Raw genomic sequence first — 18,139 nt, 5'->3', positions numbered from 1 at the left:
TTTTTAATCCCTTCGGCAGCGGGGCAGACGCCCGCGAGCCCGCGAAACCCGCCTCCTGGTTCTGCCCGCCCTCCAGTCGCTGAGGAAGAGGAGGGTTCGCTCTTGCTGCTCCGCCCCAAAACCCAGCCTGTTTCCCACAGGAAAAGGGTGTTTCTTCTGCCTTTCCCCCCCTGCTGGGGACTGGAGCCCGCCCAGCTCCCGGCTGAGGAGGGAAAGGGGGAGAAAACTGAGGGAAAAGGGGCTGAGGCAGCTGCTCAGTTCCCTGAGGTGCTACCGACAGCTCTCACAGGTGCTGGAGGGGAGATCTGGGCTAGATATTAGGGAAATAATTGCATACAATGAGAGACACAGGTTGCTCTGAGAGGTGGTAGAAGCCTCATCCCTGGGAACATTCCAGGTCAGGCTGGACAGGGCTCTGAGCAACCTGGTCCAGTTGAGGGTGTCCCTGCTCCCTGGAGGGGGGTTGGACTTGATGGCCTTGAAAAGCCCCAACCTAAACCATTCTGTGATTGTGTCCTCTCAGAAATGCTGCAGAGGTCAGACACAAACACACCATCACGAATCAGTGAAAAAAAGCAACACAAAGTGACTGTTCATCACTGGTTTTCTTTGCTACAGGGGCTTTGCAAAGTATGTAATCATCTTATCTGCTTTGTCTTCATAACTGGTATAACCATGTTAAATACAACGTGGAAAAGGGCTAATTAAAAAAGCCACATAAGAGTACAGTTAAGTTTAAGACTTGGTCATTACTCTACAGACTATTTTTATAGTAAAATTTGGTGCTGGAAGGAACAGAATGCTACTAAGACACAAAATGCTAGGCTAACCTGTATAGAACCACAGAATCATTTACGTCCTTCAAGACCATCAAGTCCAACTGGTAACCCAGCAGTGCCAAGGCCACCACTAAACCACATCCCTCAGCACATCTACATGGCTTTTCAATTCCTCCAGGTATGATGGCTCCACCACTCACCTGGGTTGCCAGGGCCTGACAACCCTTTTGGTGAATCATTTTTTTCTAATATCATAGAATTATTATGGTTCAAAAAGACCCTTAAGATCATTGAGTCTAATCATTAACCTAACTCTACCAAGTCCACTGCTAAACCACGTCCCTCAGCACCACATCTAGGGATGGCCATTACCTCACTTGGCATCCTGTTCCAATGTTCAATATCCCTCTCAGTGAAAGAGTTTCTTCTAATACCCAATCTAAACTTTCCCTGGCACAACCTGAGGCCATTTCTTCTTGTCCTGTCACTTGCTACTTGGGAGAAGAGACTTGATTCCCTCCTGGCTCCAACCTCCTCTCAGGCAGTTGTAGAGACTGAGAAGGCTGAACACCCCCAGTTCCCTCAGCTGCCCTTCATAAGACTTGAGCTCCAGTCCCTCCCCCAGCTCTGTTGCCTTTCTCTGGACATGCTCCAACCCTTCTATGTCCTTCTTGTCATGAAAGGCCCAGAACTGAACACAGAATTCAAGGTTTGGCCTCACCAGTGCTCATATTCAGCCGCTGTCGATCAACATCCCCAAGTCCTTTTCTGCTGGGCACTTTCCAGCCACTGTGCCCCAAGTCTGGAGTCTGTTGTGTCCCAAGTGCAGGACTTGGCACTTGGCCTTGTTAAACCTCATATAATTGGCTTGGCCCATCAACACACCCTGTCCAGGCCCCCTGTAGAGCCTTTCTACCCTCAGATGGATCAACACTCCCTTCCAACTTAACCTGCAAACTGACTGAGGGTGCACTTGATCCCCTCATCCAGATCACTGATAAAATTCTTGAACAAAACTGACCCCAACACTGAGCCCTGGGGAAACACCACCTGTGACCAGCCACCAGCTGGATACAACTCCATTCACCACAGCTCCTTGGGCCAGCCAGCCAGCCAGCTTTTTACCCAGCAAAGCATGTCCAGGCCATGAGTAGCCAGGTTCTCCAGGAAAATGTCATGGGAAACAGTGTTGAAAGCTGAGTTGCAACCAGATCTCTGTTCAGCCAGGCCAGTCTTCTGCCCCACCAACTTGTCTTTCAGCACACAGGGACAGCCTGCACCTGCATCTTTAAGACTTCCTTCTTGAAGAATGTCCAGCCTTCCTGCCTCCTTTGCCCTTCAGGACTGCCTCCCAAGGGACTCTATCAGCCAGTCTCTGAAACAGGCTAAAGTCTGCCCTCTGGAAGTCCAAGGTGGCAATTATGCTTCCCCCTCCTCCTCACTTCTCCAAGAATAGAAAACTCTTATCATTTTCTGGTCGCTGTGCCCCAGATGGCCTCCAGCTGTCACATTCTCCACAAGTCCTGTTGACAAGCAGCAGCTCCAGCAGGGTCCCTTCCCTAGTTGGCTCCCTCACTAGCTGTGTCAGAAAGTTATCCTCCTCACACTCTAGGAACCTCTGGGACAGTTCCCTCTCTGATGGACTGTATTTCCTGCAGACATCCATGAAGTTCAAGTCCCCCGTGTGAGCAAGCGATCATGAGACTTCTCCAAGATGCCTACAGAATATTTTATCTGTCACTTGATCTAATCTAGACCTCTCCTGGCACAACTTGAGTCCATTTCCTCTTCTTCTATCACTTGTCACTTGGAAGACGAGACCAAACCCTTCCCTTGCTCCAACCTCCTTTCAGGTAGTCATAGAGAGCAAGGTCTCCCCATCAGCCTCCTTTTCTTCAGACTAACCACCAGTTCCCTGGGCTGCTTTTTGCAGGAAAGCTTTAATTCCTACACACGTTAAAGAGACATCCTTTAGACATAATTTCTTTGCTTAATTTAAATTTTTAATGATCACTTTCAGTACAGTCTTTGATGTACTTTTTTTTAATAAAGAACACCTTTATACAACAGAGGACTGAATATGTAACACGACATGACAGTGCTGCAGTAGGGCAGGTACTACCATTTGCATGCTTGCATCCCTCTCTGAACTAAGAATTTCTCTGGTGGTACTACAAATTCACAGTTGAACCAGGCTGAGGTTGCCACTTAGCATTAGGGGGTTGGAAGCAATTTGTTTGCTACCACTGGTTCAGGCATACAAGCTTTCAACACTCAGCTTACTTGGACAATTAAAAAAAAATGCCCTGAAGCTCAAGCACCAGTAGAATCCAACTACTATTCAATCCCACAAGAAGAGGAAAATAAGTGCAGGAAAGTAATTTCACAACTAGGGCCCACACAAAGGCACATTTCTTTCAAAACTTGCTTTTTTTCCTATTTATTTTCTTTTCCTCCCAGTTCCAGGGAAAATGAGTTTAAGGGTGTAGTCAGAACAAAAATCTGTTCTTGTGGTCTTGTTTTTCCATGGTCATTCCTTTTACCTTTGCATGGGTTCTCCATGGAGACAACACAGGTAGGAGCATGCATCTGAAGTGCTAATCAAAGAAGTCACTAGAACACGTGGCCTTCATACTGCTACTTGAAAACTGTCAGAACAGGACAACTCTGCAGCCAACTCTCCACAGGACAACTCTACATGAAACCACACAGCTCATTTGGTGTAGCTGTCTTTACCTCATTGTTACTTTTAGTATTATCTCCTAGCATTTTTAACACTATTATTTTAATTTCTGTATATCAGAATATACGTCTATAGAGGATGGAGCCAGATTCTTTTCAGTAGTGCCCAGTGACAGGATGAGGGGCAACAGGCACAAGCTGGAACATGGGAAGCTGCATTTAAATATGAGGAAAAACTTCTTTATGGTGAGGGTGACAGAGCCCTGGGACAGGCTGCCCAGAGAGGTTGTGGAGTCCCCTCCTCTGAAGATATTCAAGACCCACACCTGGATGCATCCTGTGGAATGTGCTCCAAGTGATCCTGCTTTAGCAGGAGAGTTAGACTAGATGATCTCTAGCGGTCCCTTCCATCTCTGACAATTCCATGATTCCATGGTATTATGGGTCCAGGACAATTCATCACAGCCAACCCAATGTGCTGAGCTGAACTGTCCCAGACCTGTTTCTGCTCACATACATGTGGTGAGATTTGGAAATGTTAAAAATTGCAACCGTAAAACATCAACAACATTTTCTTAAACTATTTGATAGTTGTAAGCTATGGCATGCAAGTATTCCAGAGGGCTTCTATTGCCATAATTAGACACAATCTCTGAAATATGCTGATCTGCTTTGCAGTATTTCCTCAGTCTGACTGGAGGACTGTGGCCTAAACCAAGCTGTTCATGGTAGGTGTCTCTGTCCTTCTGTACCTTTCGGAGGCCATCGATGAACTTCCAGATGGTTGGGTGGCTTATTCCCAATTTAGCTCGGAGGTGACGATCAGCTTCAGAATGGTTGGTAGTGCAATCCTCAGTGCTCCATGTTCTGTCAAACAGATTCCACATGGATGGTGGAAACAGAGGAGGTTGTCTGCTACACCTTGTCCCATCTGGATGCCCAACATAGCTGTCCTCAAACCAGTTGAGGAGACAATGATGCTCTTTGGGCAGATACTCCTCCAGAGCATCAACATATTCCCCCAAGTCTGGGACAGGCACAAATGCTAAGGCCACAACCATGTTGGCCTTCAGGGCAAACTCAGTGTTTGTGTCAAATTCTTGAATGGCATGTATTGATGCCAAATGCTTCCTCATACTCTGAACCAGGTGGAAGAAGCAGCCTTTGAGAGCTGCTCCAGGGAAGCATTCCTTGATGGCCTGCATGATCACCATTTCGTACTCGCAGTAAACGGACTGTGGCCATTTGTTAAGCACCAGGATTTTAATAAAATCAAACAACCTCTTGTAGGTGGAGAGCTCCTTGTCTGGCAGAAGGGCGTACAGCACTGGGTGCACACCCCCATACTGCCTTGCCAGGATCACACAGACCTGGGCAAAGAGTTTGGGAGCTACTGCTAAAGTGCTGTCCACATACCAGGTGTCGGATGTTTGCAGGATCTGCAGCCAGCTTGCTCTGCCAAACACTAGGATCCTTCTGCATCCTTCTCCAAAATCACCAAACAGGAACGACTCCTGCACGCCTGGTGTGGGTGAATAGAGCTTATATTCCTTGGGTAACACCAGGCAATCCATGCTTGCTGGGTCTGAAGGTGCTGCCTCCAATTGATTCCGTGCTCGCTGGATGGTTTTCCGCAAAGCTTCTGTTTTGGGAATCACAGCCTGAACCTCTGACCTCAGGCTGGACACGCACGAGTTAATCACTTCGGTTGCACCCTCCAAGGTTTCCTCAGCTCGCCGCTTTATGCCCGTCAGAAATTTTTTCACCTCAACATTGGCTGGCGAAGGCAAGTGGGAATGTTGGTGGATCATCTTGATCAACTCGCCATTCCTGGTGTGAATTCTGGCCTTGCAGTTTTTCTGCTCACAACGCCAGAATTTAACACCGTCCCCGGCTCGGCTGGGTCTATCGAATACATAAAGGTATCCATCACAAACGAACTTTGCCCTTCCTCTCTGGCTTCGAACTGTCACATCCATCTCACAAGTAGCAGCCAAGCATGATTTTTGGAAGGGAACTGTGTACATACAAGCGAGTTAAAGTGTAAGAAATAGTGAGTCACACAATTGGACCATCATCCGAGCAAGTCAAGAGTCTACAAGAATAAATGTCGCCGTAAGCAGCATGTTCGTTACTGCATTTTGGGTTAATCTAATCCTGGAAAATAAACAATTATTCCATGACATACTTCCCTACCCAGTAAACTATCAGCTATGGAAACCATTGCCTTTTCTCTGTAGCTCAGACTTAACAGCTGTTTTTCCTCCTGGTAACAACAAATTAGTTGGTAAGAGTGTTAGTAACACTGGCTTAGACAACCAGCAAAAAATTGCTGTCATGTTGTAGCTAAAGAAAATTCAAAACAAGAGGAATTATTTGCAGTGTGATTTTAGTAAAAGCACATGGTAGTCACCACCCAGACTGACAAACAGCAAATCATACTGTACTTGTACAACTCACATTTCAAGACCTACCTCCTGCTGCTTCTATGTCTGATGGTGCCTCTTCTCGTGCCAAATTCAAAAGCTCATGCCTAAAAGATTTAAGGTACATGCTTCAACAGTGACAGACACTTTGATAAACCAGAAACCACAGCCTACAGTTACAGCCTCAAGTTACCACTGAAGGAACAGGGAAAAAAAAACAACTTAATGGGACACCACAATCCCCAACATTAAATTCCAATTAACAACAAAGGTTTGTAAGAGCTGGCTGGAACCCTACTGACAAAAACATCTTCCATGCCCAATACCCACATCCACCCAAGGGAGAATATTTCATGCAACACACAGATCACATTATCTCCAAAGTCTAAGACATACTTGGACAGAAACAAAGATCCAGATTGAAAATGTCACCTTTAAAAAATTAAAATCCCAAAGCAGACATTTCTGTTTCCCAAACACATCTAGTCTTACCCACTTCAGAACAACAAAAACAAGAAAAGTTCTGATGTTTCTTACAGAGCTGAACTGTTTGTTGAGCTGCTCTGGTTACCACACATTACCAAACTGGTGAACAGCACAAGTTAACTACTGTGAACAACTAAGACAAATCTGAGCAGAGCAGGTGGCAGCATTACAGAAATATTAAAATCCATGCACAGTGTCTGATTTTGTGAGCCAAGATGTAGATCTACTCTTCTTCCTCTTCTCTGGTTATCTGCAAGCATTAGGATGACACAGACTGAACACACCTCTCAAATTTGAGAAGTCAGCATCTGTGCTAAAGGCAGCAGACACAGAGGCACAGGCTGTGACCACCACCACTTCTGAGCCTGACCACTGCAACCAGCCAATTCCTGTCCACTTGGAAAACTCTTGGATTAGGTCCTATGCCAGTGAACAACAGTAAAACCTCAGCTGTTAGAGAAGCTTCATTTAAACTCTAAGTGCCCATCTGTGGTGTCAAACATCACATCTGCCTGAAGGGAAAGCACTAAACCATAACAAAGGCAAACATCCACCCACTGCCAAAGCTGCATGTGGGTCTGCCCCAGCTGCACCCACAGCTGGATCTCCAAGTGCTCTGCAGCTCTGAGATCCAGCACTTGGCATCCACAGATTCCAGAATCTCTCCGTGCATATCCTGAATTCAGGATTCACCCATGCTCCCTTCCATCCCACCTGCCCTTGTAGAAATTAATGTCAGGGCTCTTTTAGGAAAGACACCAAGGCAAGAAAGGGGCTAAGGCAGGCAAAGGAGCCCTCAAGCAGTTTCTATGTACATCTAGGGTGTCCCTTCATACACACTGTATCTGCTTCACCTCCAGACACACCAAGGACACACATCCAACTAAACCACAGCAACCAGCAGCCCTTCTGGCCTCAGGCCTGCCCTGGAAGATGCTACATACAGACAGGACCATAGGCACCTTGAGACAACACTCCAGCAAGTCACAAATAAAAGCACAAGCTGAAATTTAGGCCAGCATCCTCAGATAGCAAAAACCATCCCCAAGCCAATGGCTTTCAACATGGCTCACAGCCACAGAGATGAAAACAATACAAAGAGATCTGCCCATGATAAGTTTGTCCTATTGAAGAGATCTGTCCAGACCTCAACCACCACTGTGCTGCCCTGGTGACCTGACAAACAATTTGTTAGAGTGAACATTGACTAATCACTCATCAGTCCTGCAAAGCAGCGCATCAGTAGAGACCAGCTTGGGAAATCCTTGAAGATAAAAGGAAGGAGAGTGGAGCCAGCAGGGAACAATGAAGTACTGCAGGGATAAAAATGCAAGATTCCTTACTTTTTGATCACGAAGTGGATCCGCTCCTTTGTCAGGAGTATCCTTTCGAGGCGAGGGATGCCGTACGTGGATGGCCGCCTGAAGGGAACTCCTTCTGGCAGCCCTTCCACATACAAGTCTTCTGCATGTGACTGGAAGAGTGGATATGGGATAGACACTGGACCTGTTGCTTTTATAGCTTTAGCTTTAAGAAAAAAGGAGAATATAAACGTTAGACCAGCTTGTGGCTCTACTCAATATGTTTGATATCACCCTGAGAAACGTTTGAATCAGCAGAGAGGCAAGAACCCCCTCAGCACATTCAAACAAGCACTCATATCGGGGAGGGGTTTGTTTTACAGCACTCTAAGGCACAGTAAACAAGCTGCAGACTTGCACACAGATGCAGATTCTCCTCTTTTCCCTTTACTCTGTAATAATTTAATAACAGAGCCTGCACCTGCGAGACTGAAGCTTCACAGTATTTTGGGTTTGTTTAATAGCCTAGGACTTAATTATAAACCAAGCATGTTTCAATTCACTAGCTCTGTTTTTTACTGCTGTTGGGTTACAAGAGTCATTAATTCCATGGAGGAAGGGCACACACATGCCCTAGTCTGAGTGAATTCCCAAAGCTTCAGGGCATTTCAGAAATCTAAGCTATCACTAGTGAAACAAACAATACACTTCTAACCCCCTCGAAAAAAGCATGGCCCTACTCATGAAGTATGTGAAGCAAATGAAAAGCAAGTAACAGATTCACCTACAGCTGGAAAATAACCTCCAATGTATTTGTTTAAATTCTGAGGACCATAATCATACCAACACACCTATCAGGCTGCCAAACACTGGAGAATGGCAGGATGGTTTGCAAATACCAAGAGGGCTGATTTCTTTATACTCACAAGGGTACGTTAATTTTCTCGGCCATGCAACGAGAATTCTCTAGTACCATCTGACTGGTCTGCAAATTGTTTGGTACATTTTCTTGTTTTGCTATGGAAATTAGATGCAAAAAATAGTTTAAGGCAAGTGAGGCCAAGTAAGTGTACAACGATGTTGGGATAGGGTTTCTGAAAGCAAAACTACTTGGGGCACTTCAAGCAACGTAAGGTGAAAGCGGCCAGTGGTTCAGGCATCAGTGGATACAAAACCCACACATTACTTCACAAAAAGCAATAAAACATTTTAGGTTTTAAAGACATTTGGGCAACCTCCTGTCGCAACCACGTGGAAGCAGAACAGTTCTAGGTATGCTTATCACAAAGCAGGGAAGGTCTGAAAATACTGTTTGTATCTTAAGTCTTGTATTCTGATAGGAACCGAACGTCAACATTCACCAGAAGAGCTGTTGTGTATCAAGTCAGTCATTGCAGCAGATTTTTACTGGGTTCATAATTCCAAGAAATTAAGAAAATTATTCTCAGCCCTGGAGGCTGTTGTGGCAAAAAGCATCACAAATTCAGCAGCCAAACTTCAGAGGGAAAAGAGTGTTTGGGGCACAACTGGCCACAGGAAAAGAGATCAAGAACACCCCTAAAATCTAAATCACTACACAACATCAAGTAAGAACAGCTACAGAGTAACAAAAATCCTGTCTGTTTAATAAATAACAGCAGGTATGTTTTTACCAGTGAGAGTCTATTTCTCATAAATCAGCATGTGTTTTAGCAAACACTCTTCAGACAGCTGAAGGACATGATCAGCACTGCAGCTTGCAGGGAGGTTTCTCAGACTTGAAACCTTTCACATTCTTGTAGAGAAAACCTAGTGATTAGAGGTTTTCTTTTTATCAATTAAGTCTGTATTTGTGAGCCACTATTTTGTATTTACAGTAAAAATCAGTCCCATTTAGTTTACATCTAAACACAAAAATAAATACATTTTCTGACATGCCAGTTGTAATGGACACTCCAAAACACTCTGGAGCTCCAGAAGCCAACAAATCTAAGGAGCATTCTGGGAATTCTGGACATTCATAACTCGTTCCAGTACATAGGAAACTGCATGTTCATACACATAGAAAGAAATTGAAACTGATATGGAATTGGTTTGTGAATCAATGAAACATTGTCATCCACAGGGAAAAGGGGATAATTTAACACCATATGGTCTGCTATGGCAAGTCAGGAATAGCTTCCTACTCAACAGACTCCACAGAATTTTAGGCTGCCTATGTGCAAACACCACTCAAAATTAAAGCAATTCACCAAGAATGATGCTCCTTTCTAGAGCAATTAAAATCCTGAAGTGTTTTCATTTGGTTTGAGCTGCTTTCAGTGGGCTGTTTAAGTGTCAGATGACAGTCATATCCAGACCATGGAATAACTCCAAATGACAAGGTCCATCCTGAAAGCACTTCCACTTTTCACAGCAGAGGAGCACAACCATTTATTTTCAACTTTTTGCTATTGCTGTTTTAAGCCTGTGATATGTGGACACAAAACATATCTAGGTGCAGCACCTGGAGTCAAATTCCAAAGTCTAACGTGTTTCCTTCTCTCTCCAAGAACCATTAACATCTAATTGTTGCTTCACTGCAAATCAATCATCATCAGAAATGAACAACCAATCAGTGGTAACCTCTCCCCAGAGCCATTTAAAAAAGATTCTTTCACTCAAGGACTCAGTGTAATTACAACAAAAAGGCCAGTTCTCTCAGATGTGGCTGCCCAAGACATGAGCCCACTGGGGCTCCAGGAAACTGAGCACAGCTGAAAAATAAAATCAAGTTTCACACTTCAGTGCCAAACACAGACATCAAATTTTGAAATGATTCTGCTCATCAAAAAAAAAAGCTACTTCCCATGTTTTAAATCTTCCAATAATATTTAACCCTTTGGTGCTGTGCTCCTGAACCAACAACCAGATGCACACAGAGCTGTGATGTACAACTAGAGGCAATTGTTTGGAGAGGAGCAGAACACATACCAAATTTTTCTTCAAACAGCTCTTCAACTTGCTTTCTCAATTCTGTAATTCTTGCATTCCATTTATCTGCAAAGGAAAGAGGGGGACAGGTCAGACTACAAACAAAATTGAGACTCTCTTGTAAAGTCTATGTAGCACTAACTGAAATCTGCAGTTTGCTTTTACACCTCACTTGCACATGGATGCCTGTGAGTACAGTACAAGGCTATACCTTGAAATACATGGATACATTCAGAAAGAAAAAGGAGATAAAATATATATGATTACCTGCAAAACTTATGCAGATGTCAAACTAAGTTTAGAAAAAAATCAAAGTAACCATAAACCAGGCTAAAGTAACTCCCAAAAATGGTTTATCTTTGATGGCTGGGCCAGCAGTTCTCACTATCATCAGAGCTAAAATCAGTTTGCAGCCACTGTTGACAGTTATCTCAGCCTGGGAGTTGAAAAGCTTAATTAGTGAAGCTTGATAAAGCTTCCAGTGAGTATATGAACTTGTTTTGGTGCAGATCTGCACAACTATCTGGGTTAGGAGCCATCATGCCCTCCTCTGCCTTAATCCAGTATTTCTCCAATTCCTGATGTTGCAAAACATCCCCATAAATCCTATTTCTGAAAGAAGATACAGGCTGCAAGACAGAAGTTATCCAAATCCAATCCTGTTCCACAGAGAGCAGGATTAAATGGCTGAACATTAACATCTCATTTTCTGCCTGTGACAGAGAGCACACATTTTCACAGCTTTTTGTCCTATTTCAATACTTCCAGGAAAACACCACAACTCTTTTGTAGATGGTACCAGATGCTGGCTGGCCTTTCAAGAACAAGTTAATAAGCAAGTCTACTTACAGCTTATTTCTTACACCAAAGACTTGAAATCTAGTAGCTACAGAGGTCAAAAAATGAGGCCTTTTAAACTACTACACTTCCAGTTGCCATAAAGTTCTTACATCAGACAAGAAGCAAAATGGAGAGTCTGTATCAAAAGGGGTTTAAATATTCATTCTCAAGCCAGTATACACAACTTTGGTAGCCATTTTTAAGCTTATATTTTTTTAAAACATAATTTCATGGATATCAAGAGGAAAGCATGCTTCAGATGTGGGCAAAAATAAGACCTTGTTTAGAGGGGAAGGGTGTTTTGGCACATTGTCTTGCATTCACAAAAACTCTTCATTCTGGTTACCTGGCATAGCACATATACCAACTAACCTGTTTATATTGTGAAATAACATCTGTGTGGAGGAATCTATATAACTGCTTCCTCCACCCTTTTTACTGTTACCCTGTAGTGCACAGCTTCTTCAACATGTCTTGAGTTCAGGGTGTTATTTCCCCCTTTACTTGCAGATGCAGAGCCAGATGAAGCCTTCCTGATTCCAGCACCACCACCAACTGCGTTTTTGTTCACTTACAGAACAATGGATGGATCAGCAGTAGCTTCACCAGGAAGAGTCAGGAAAACATGAGTCAGAATTTACTAGCCTAATGGGGAAACCCTGCTTTACTCAACAGAGCTGGGGAACACATATGGACTGTCCTGGGAGAAGGGTCTGGAAAGGCACCTGAGTGAGTCCAGATTGTAACTCACAGGAATGTGTCAGAGTTGAAATCTCTTCAGCTCAACAGCCTCAGAGGCAGACTCAGAGAACAATCTCCTCTAAAACTCAGGCTGCCTTTTGTCAAAGGGAAAACAGCCAGAAAAAATGTCAGGCCATAATACAGAGCAGCCATCTAGAAGTGTATCAATAATACTGTTCTGAATATTGGTTGTTGCTGCAATTTTAGGAGAAGCTGCTGACACCACACAGCCTGGTCTCCCTCTGCTAATCAGGAATGCTCACTGTTCCTACATGAGCCATTAAGTTGCCAAGGCTTCATTTTTCCAGATACCAAACCCCACAATCACTGGCCAAATATTCCATGAGGATCTTTTCAAGCAGCTACTTCCATGCCCCTTCTCCCTCCAGTGGAAACACTAGAGGGATTAGTAATCAAATACACCACAATACAGGCATAAAAACAATAAACTGGCTCCCATTATTATCAGCTTACTGTTTTTTGCATTTCATAAATAAATTGCCAAATCAGGTGACAGTTCAAAATTTAGAGGGGTTGGCAGGTATCTGGAATGAAGCACACCTTCACTGCTCACAGAATGCATGAAGACAGACCAGCTGCTGCCCAGGCTCCTGACCCCAGGTTTGCCACAATTCAGTAACACTGGTGAATTCAGCCCAATTGTCTTGTCCAAAATAATCAGCTTACAAAAATCTAGGCTTATTATTTGCTGTGCCTGATTAGATGGCTACTTTAAATAATGAGAAACAGAGGCAGCCTATGCCGCTGCTACTGCTGCAACACAGCTACAAAGAGCCTCTGGCTCTTAAATCAACACTGGCACTGGCCTGTCTCACTGCTGCAGTGTGAAACTGTTCAGTACCTTTTTATAAAGCAAAGCAAAGAGACAAAAAGCATCTTTAAATTGTATCTTACCAAAACTGAACTCTTTTGTTCTGTATCTCCCAGTATTGCCAGCTTCATTAGTTGACTCTGTGCTCTTAGGTTTCTTGCTGGGAGGCAGGTACTCATCATCATCTTAAAGAAACCAAAATATCACTGATTTTGTGGGCAGAGAGTTCATGAGGAACGTTTGAACTGGTTGGAACTTCCAAGCTCTAATGCAAATACTGAACTGTGCTTGAATAGGGCATCAAATTTTGCAACAAATTCCTTGTCTGAGCTGGCCTATGTAGGAACAATTATGCTTAGGAGAGCCAGTACAAGGCTTAAAATGGCAAAAAGCAAAGGTTCTGCTGTGCTTCCTCAGGAATACAACGTGTTGGAAGTGTCCTTGAAACATGGTACCTTAAGTTTTATCTTCAAGAGTTCAAAGGTGCTAAAACCAGTTTCAAACCAACATAAAACTGATGGATGTAACTGAAATTCATGTGGCAGGTCAGCCCTCCCTCAAAACCACACAGACAGAGGGGGAAAACTGCCACCCCCAGGTATTGTTCAGTGAGATGCTACTTAGTAGTCAGTCACCTCCCAGTCCAAACACTGGCTTCCCTACCAGGTAATGAGTTCCTGAGACTGTCCAATAACCAGTTCTTGCAGCATTAGGGAAAATAAATGGTTAAAGCAGACAAAGAAAATTATAATTTCACATACAGAATAGAGTCTGCCCAGGTCAGAAAGGATACAGATCACTTAGGAAGAATAATATAACATACTGACATCTCTTACATGCAGGCAGTTGTAGTATATTCTGTGAGAGAAAACTTTTTCAGAGCATTTTTACCCTTGTGGTAAAGGCCTTTACATATCCACAGTGCAATGACTATTCTCTTAGTACCTTTTCTGTTAAGGCAATATAAGAATTATTTTACTGCATGGTTATTAAAAGGTGACAGCAATGCCAGAAGTATCAACTTTGTTCTAATATGTATTGCCTAATTTCTAAATTGCTTATTTGGTGGATCTTGATCTTACCCACTTCGGAAGCAAGCACTGCCAAGGTCAGTCCCAGGAGTGTTTTAAAGCAGTTACAGGACATGTCATTCCCCAGCAGAATTACAATAATATAAAAATAATACAAAGAAATACAGCTGACCCCAAACCAATATTCTAGGCATGAAAACTACATGGATACTGGTGAGTTGCTTTAGTGCCTTTTAGGTGAGAAAGGGAGCTGGCAGGTATAAAGGCTTTTCATCTCATAATTGTCAATATTAAACAAATAAATTGCAACTTCACTTACACCACCTCTAACACACCATTTGTTATAATTCTAGTGTTAACTAGAAATTCAATCTAACTAGTGTGTTTATAAAACATGTTCTTCAGATTACTACCATAAAATCTTTTGAAAATTGGGATTAATGGCTGTTAAACACTGAATATTCATTAACAATGCTTAAAAAAAATGTGAAAGATGCAAAACTCTGATACATCGTTTCAAACCCAGCCCAGAAATTCCAATATGCTTCAGTATACTGTAGTTTTATAACACTTCTGGACTAGATATGTTTACCAAGCAGTGCACAATCCCAACTGCAGCCAAGACTGGCACATACCCCTACTGACTGAGTGCCAAGTCACGCAGGCACTGCAAAACATTTGTTGACCTAAAAATGCCCAGTGGGCTGAAATTAATGGTCTGGAGAACCAACCTTCAAGGGTGACCTCGACCTCAGGATCCTCACTTGTTTCTGAAGAACTATGCTGGGAAGAATCTGAAGGGGGGGAAAAAAAATAAAATAAAGAGGACTGCTGAATGATGGACACACAGACAAGATTTTTAACCAAACACTCAGTGATTTTGTATTAAACACTTGACAAAGAAGCCCCTGGCTCACTGAAATGTTCTGCATTCACAGCATGCAACAGCCACAGAAGCAAAGCTATTTTGCCATAAGCCTTTAAGCAATTCCAGGCAAGGGGAAGGAGGTGGGGATTAATACTTGCTAAATTGCATGTGCAGCAGTGCAGAGTTGGCATTAATGACAGTAGGAAATTCCTTATTCTGGGGTTAATAGGATTAATACAATCATAAATATTTCTTTCCCTTTGTTATCAAGGATTACTGAAGACAAAGGCTGTGTGCCCCTACTGCTGATGTATTTTTCTTTACAATTTGTACAGAGTCATAGTTGTTGCACTGTCATGATTTCCTTAACAGGCTGCAAGGCCAGGAGTGAAAAATGAGAGGGAAATTTATAATCACAATGCTTTTGTTGGGCTCCTCTGTACCAACATAATAAATAGGATTAGGCCTATAAATACTTGGTGGGAGAAAGGGCACTTTGCATTGAATTGCAGTGAAGTTTAAAAAGTGAAGCCAATTATCTTGGAAACTATTTTAAAACTTAGTAGTGTATGAAGGAATACATTCTAATTTTTCTGCCAGAGGAATGCTGCTTCCCTTTTTCTCTGCTCTCATGAGACCCCACCTGGAGTACTGTGTTCAGTTCTGGAGCCCTCAACATTAGAAGGAGATGGAGCTCCTGGAGTGACTCCAAAGGAGGCCACAAAGATGATCCGAGGGATGGAGCAGCTCTGCTCTGGAGACAGGTTGAGAAAGTTGGGGTTTTTGGTTGGAGTTGGAGATTTATCTTAGACATTAGGAAAAAATCCTGTAGTGTGAGGCTAGCCAGGGAGGCTTCCCTGGTCCAGGGAAGCTGTGGCTGCCCCATCCCTGGCAGTGTTGAAGGGCAGGTTGGACGGGGCTTGGAGCAACCTGGGCTGGTGGGAGGTGTCCCTGCCCATGCAGGGGGTTGGAGCTAGATGATCTTTAAGGTCCCTTCCAACCCAAACCAGTCTGTGATTCTATGAGTTTGAACACTATCTCCTTTCAGATCTGTATAAACTAGAAATAGGATGTAATTCTGGGAGCAAGTCTGAAGGAGTCTCCCCTTTCCATGGCTCTTCACTGTCTCTCTACTACACACGACATTGTGTGAAGATCCAGCAAGTCTGAAGGAGTCTCCCCTTTCCATGGTTCTTCACTGTCTCTCTACTGGATCTTCACACAATGTCGTGTGTAGGAGTGTCTCCTGAGACACCTTAGCTGGAGTACATTGAAGCTAAGTCAATATATCATCCTGTTCATGGAAAATATCAAATGGTGATCTGATGTCATTCAGAGGGAGTGCTGGGTAGCAAATGCAAAGCACATGAAATGAAAAGAAGGAATTAGGAGGAAATGGTAATTTCTCTAACCATCTGTTGATATCTCCACATCTGTGTCTTCTTTGCACTCAGATTCCTGGTGGCTTCCTTTAGACAAATTAAAAACCACACCGTCTTAAAAACATAAAAGGGACTTTTAACACAAACTATTCAAAGCAAGGATTTTTTTGCAAGTGAAAAATCCAGGACTATAGTGTTCACATGAACAACATCCAGAAGGCTTGAGTTCTGAATCTTAAATTCATGATAGCAGCAGCACTGCCACCTTCTGAAGAGGTTCACAGGTTGAGATGCAGATTAATATTCTCTAGTGGTTGCAAATGGGCAAAGCAGTATTTTTAACACAGATTGCTTATTTTAGATACTGTTTAGCTATAGCAAGTAACTCCTACTCAACACAGGCTTTCCATATACTATGGTCTGTACATACCCACTCACCTCACACATAGCTGAAAAAAACTTCAGGCTGTACTCACAGTACATAGGCAGAAGTTTATTAAACTTTATAAACAATTAAAAAACAAACTAAATGTAATGAGAAACACCTCAACTTACACAAATGATTAGTGCTTTTGTGATCAACCTGATGTTCCTTTTTGAATTTAGAAATGAGATTTCCTTCTTTATGTCTCTCTCCTCGGACATCTGAAAATTGAGGGAACTGAAATTTTCCTGTCTGTTGAAGTTTAAGTTGCAATAGCCTAAACTCTGACTTCAAATCAGGAAGGAGCCCTGAAAAGTAAAACTTACACATTCCCATTTCCAAAACAGATGTGAGAAAAACACAACTAAAAGATCTACCTGTGTAACTTTTTCCAAGAGCAATTTTTCCATCCATCTCTGATGTTTTGGAAGGACCTGCTCGAGAACAAAGAGAACAGTTTTTAAATGATGTCTCACAACAAGGACATTTTTCCAGTCCATGGAGTAATTTGCCAAGTAACTCTTAATTTCATATATCACCTGCTCATTTCATACTTTCTGTAATGTTGAATTTAGGCAGGAATGTGTGAAATATTAACAGAAAAATAGCTATAAATCCTCACTCATCCAGTTCAAAACAGATGAGAGAAAAATACAACTAAAAGATCTACCTGTGTAACTTTTTCCAAGAGCAATTTTTCCATCCACCTCTGATGTTTCAGAAGGACCTGCTTGAGAACAAAGAGAACAGTTTTTAAATGATGTCTCACAACAAAGACATTTTTCCAGTCCAGTGAGTAATTTGCCAAGTAACTCTTAATTTCATATATCACCTGCTTGTTTCATACTTTCTGTAATGTTGAATTTAGGCAGGAATGTGTGAAATATTAACCAAAAAATAGCTATAAATCCTCACTCATCCAGCTCAACAGAATAAAGATGTTGAGGAGCTAATGGCAGGGATGTGCAATTCTTGGACTGATGTTGGGGATTCACGCAGAACAGCAGCTTCTCATTTTTTCTGGTGTTCACAAGCTCATTTTAAAACACCAAATGTTGATGGTTCTGCCCTTTTTCAATTAATTTCTCATCAGCTAAATCTTTTCTCTGTTAAAATTTGTGTTCTGTGGGAGTCCTTTCTGACTTTAAAACTTCCATCTAGATTAAACAGGCAACTTCAGAGAGATTAAAATAATTTATGACACTTCAAGGTTGTTTGCTTTTCACCAGAACAGCTCTTCTGATGGCCATATAGGGGATGCTTTAAAAAGGCTGTTGCAGAAAGCAGCACACAAACCACACTTAAAAGATTAAATTAACACCCCTAAAATCCTACTGCTTAATGCTCTGGCACTCCTGCAGTTACATGGAGAGAGGGAACTGCTCACAGCAGGAA

The 18,139-nt window shown here is 42.7% G+C and overlaps 1 protein-coding gene across 1 annotated transcript in view; it reads right to left on the bottom strand.

Moving 5' to 3' along the window:
- Positions 1–18,139, bottom strand: part of LOC104396253 (general transcription factor II-I-like) — a 50,893-nt gene that overhangs the window by 17,389 nt on the left and 15,365 nt on the right. The window contains exons 9-15 of the mRNA XM_010006071.1: positions 17,415–17,471; positions 14,802–14,864; positions 13,123–13,224; positions 10,627–10,692; positions 7,717–7,900; positions 5,936–5,994; positions 4,177–5,478 (exon numbers count right to left, since the gene is read on the bottom strand). Coding sequence (XP_010004373.1) covers positions 4,177–5,478; positions 5,936–5,994; positions 7,717–7,900; positions 10,627–10,692; positions 13,123–13,224; positions 14,802–14,864; positions 17,415–17,471 — 1,833 coding nt within the window. The remainder of the gene's footprint in view (positions 1–4,176; positions 5,479–5,935; positions 5,995–7,716; positions 7,901–10,626; positions 10,693–13,122; positions 13,225–14,801; positions 14,865–17,414; positions 17,472–18,139) is intronic.

The sequence above is a fragment of the Chaetura pelagica genome, unplaced genomic scaffold, assembly GCF_000747805.2.
Source record: "Chaetura pelagica isolate M959 unplaced genomic scaffold, ChaPel_1.0 scaffold49, whole genome shotgun sequence".
Classification (NCBI taxonomy): Eukaryota; Metazoa; Chordata; class Aves; order Apodiformes; family Apodidae; genus Chaetura; species Chaetura pelagica.
This window is presented reverse-complemented; position numbering and strand designations above follow the sequence as displayed.